Source organism: Pyxicephalus adspersus, chromosome 6 (assembly GCF_032062135.1).
Source record: "Pyxicephalus adspersus chromosome 6, UCB_Pads_2.0, whole genome shotgun sequence".
Taxonomy (NCBI): Eukaryota; Metazoa; Chordata; class Amphibia; order Anura; family Pyxicephalidae; genus Pyxicephalus; species Pyxicephalus adspersus.
In genome coordinates, this window is record NC_092863.1 from 7,753,969 (window position 1) to 7,757,294 (window position 3,326).

At 39.9% G+C, this 3,326-nt stretch overlaps 1 protein-coding gene across 4 annotated transcripts in view; it reads left to right on the plus strand.

The window, feature by feature from the left end:
* The window catches only part of YTHDF1 (YTH N6-methyladenosine RNA binding protein F1), a gene marked incomplete at its 5' end in the record, with an annotated part of 15,910 nt that overhangs the window by 2,429 nt on the left and 10,155 nt on the right, over nt 1-3,326 (plus strand). For all 4 annotated transcript variants that reach the window (XM_072414416.1, XM_072414417.1, XM_072414418.1 and 1 more), the window contains 1 exon segment: nt 2,081-2,105. In XM_072414416.1, coding sequence (XP_072270517.1) covers nt 2,081-2,105 — 25 coding nt within the window.

Sequence of the window (3,326 nt, forward strand, 5' to 3'; positions counted from 1 at the left end):
AAAAAAAAAAAAATAATTACCATTTTCTTTTTACCCTGAACAACATCTGTCCCATTGCATAAACCCTGCCTCCCCCCAACGTACTCACTGGGACCCCCATATCTGGGCTAGGGGAACAGAAAACTGGGCACACCTGTCCCACTTTCAAAGCTTGGCTCCCCAATATTTGTCTTGCTGGAAACCCTGCCCACCAACATGGTTACCTGTATCCTATGGTTGTCCTTTTAATGACCCCTAATCTCCACCATGATAGATTTACCTTCCATGTCTGTACCCCAACATTCTGTTTCCAAGAAGCCCCCCCCCCCCAATGTATCTCACAAAACATTTTCCAACATCTCTCCACACTCATACCTCAATATTCTACCCCACTTCTCCCATATTTCCTCTCCCCCTGATAAGATTTCCCAACATCTGCACCTCTATTGACCCAATTTTCAAGAACCCAGTGATTCCAACCCTCCAACGTCTGGCCCTTCACCCTTACCAGTTATTTCAGAGCTCCAAATTTTCTTTCCCCAGTGCCAGCATCTCTAACCTCTGTCCTGAAGCTTCTTCCTTTTTCCTTACAAACTCTCCTCCCCTTTAATATTCTCCATACCTAATTCCTTCCCCCAAATCTTCTTTTTGTAAAATTTGCATTTCCTGTTACTCTGCCCCCCTTCCCCAGCACCATTAGATTGTTATTCTCTCCCTAGATAACCCCATGTTTGTTAATGCTTTTTTTTTCTTACCTTGTATTTTCTGTCCTATTATGTTTACCTTGGTGTGGTTTTTACCTTTCAAAAAGTCTTTAAACTACTAAAATATAGAACAAAAACATCCACTCCAATGACAATTCAAGGAGCCCCAGTTTTCTGTAACACAAATAACCAAAATCCAGGTTCACTTCTCTTCAATTGTCTCTACAGCAGAGACAGTTCTACCTTTTCTAAGCTGCTTTGTTGCGGGTTTGTCCTTTTTTTCCTAACATATGAAATCTCATACTGAGGTTATCTGTGATTTTAATTTTACATATGTGATAGGTCAGCTGTTTTGTGGTTTCTAGTCCTCATCTATTTCTGAGATCCTGTTTTTAGTTGGGATAAAGTCATTTGAGGACTGAAATGGTCTAATGAGGTTTTAACATAACTTGGCTTAGGCACAAACCAGTGGGTGAATCAGGAAGCCGGCATTGGTCATGACCCTGAAATCACACCAACTGTGAATCATGGTGCTGCTAGCATCGTATTGGAGGTGGTCGTATGGGGCATGATAAGTTATGACAAATACAAAGTTAATTCTAGACTATTCGAATGTCTTACTTTAATAATAAAAAATCAATTTCTAGCTATTTTAAGTCCTCATACACAAACATTTGGAAAAGTTGAAGTGGGAGGAATAGGTAATAAAGAGCCTAGAGGGGGTGGGAGTTAAACAGGCTGTGTACTCCTATCAAAGGCAGAACTACGATCATATAGAGGAACAATTTGGTATTTGCATGGAAACCTAATCAAAGAAGGGAGCACTGAAAGGAAGTATTGAGCTTATTAAGCACCAGAGATTTTTATTGCTTCTTTTTCATTTTTTTTTTCTGCTGGAAATGAATGGTAACAGATTCGCCCTCCTCTTCAAAAACACCTTCATGGTTGCCAATTTAACCCAACTGGTGCAGCCAATGCAATGCCAAATGGCTCTTTGTAAAGCCTAATTGTGCCATTAATGAAATCACCACATTAAAGCAAAACCCGGAGCTGACATAAGAGAACATTCCCTCCACCCCAAGTAAATGAAATACATGATTGTGTTCCCCGGGAGTTTTTACTAAAGAGTATGTCTTGTAGTCTGGTGCTGAACTATGGGCAAGCATACAATGCAGGACCAATGTGCTTTGTGCCAATGATACAACCAGTCCGAGTGGCTTTGGGCAAGCTGGTTGTACGACCTAAAAATGAGCATTGATATGGTGCTGGGGGTTAGGTTCAGCCAAGAGTTGGGATTTAGGATTTTATTTATATATAGTATACAAAAAGAAGTTTGATAAAGGTGAAGCACTTTATATTGATTTTATTCATACCATTCTTTTTTTTTTCTAACACAGAGACCAAAAGGACAAGACAGTAAAGGTAGGTTTCCTTTTGATCTATAAGACTTTCTGTCCCTGTAACCTTTTCTTAATGACTTTTAGAATATGTCTATAACATTGTTTGGTTTTGTCTTTTTTTGGCTTCATGTCTTCCATGTGAATTCTGTATTGCCCATAGCAGCCAATATAATGTTTTTGTTTGCCCAGACTATACTACTTGTTCCCTATCTGCTCAAATCTTCTTGGCTTTGCAGAACCAAGCTGCAGGTAGAATATTCAGGGTCTGGTATTACAGGATGTGATGGATATTTGCATCTGTCGCTGTGTACATCCCTACCATTGCCTAGGGTTGCATAATCTACCACAGGTTATGCAGGTATTCAACATATGTGAAAGGGTCGGGCACTTATAATGCAGCAAGAAGCCAACGATTTAAAGACAAATATCAGGTTAGGTAAATGAGACGGGGTCTCTTTTCCCTAACACAAACTGAAACAGATTAGGTCTTGAAGAGGGATTAGGCCTATGGTGTCTGACTAATATAAATTAGTAATTGCTGATACATAATTCTTGGAAGATAAGTTGGCAGACTTTGCCACATGCTGGCTTTTAGCTGCTTGTCAGTAATGAGCCTGTGGCGATACAGTTTCTGCCAGGTCAGAGTAAATTTGCCTGCTTATTACAGTCAGATTTGCATGGTGGAAGTTTTGGATGACTGTGATCACGTAACTCGTATCTCATATAGAAAGTTTGCATAAAGAATAGATAAAATGAAAGCAATGTAATGTCATCATTACCAAAGTGAGCTAAAAGGATAAAAGTTTTATTCAGTAAAATTTTTTAGGCTGCAAGGAGCCTTGGTATAGAGCCTTAGTCAAGCCATGTAACAGAAGAAAGTCTTTCAGCTGTTTGGAGGTAGCACGTGTGCAGGAGAGGAACAGGCGGTATGAACCAGAGGAAAACTCAAGGAAGGTGTGAATAATTGGGAGCCTGACACTTTCCTCCCCCATCATCACCATATTCAAATATACCCAGAGCCTGCAAAAATGTAAACACAAATAAAAATAACTCTTCTATCACAGCAGAAAATTGGTTATTAAATGTAGGTAGCCAGCCTCAAACCTGGTTTTTTTTTTTTTAGTATTTGGTGGATGATGGAGCGTTAACCCTTCTGACAGTCACTACTGTTTCTTGGAATACCCCATTAGTGAGTTCCTAGGCCTGTACCATTATGAGGAGCTCCCGTAATACCTGTACGGAG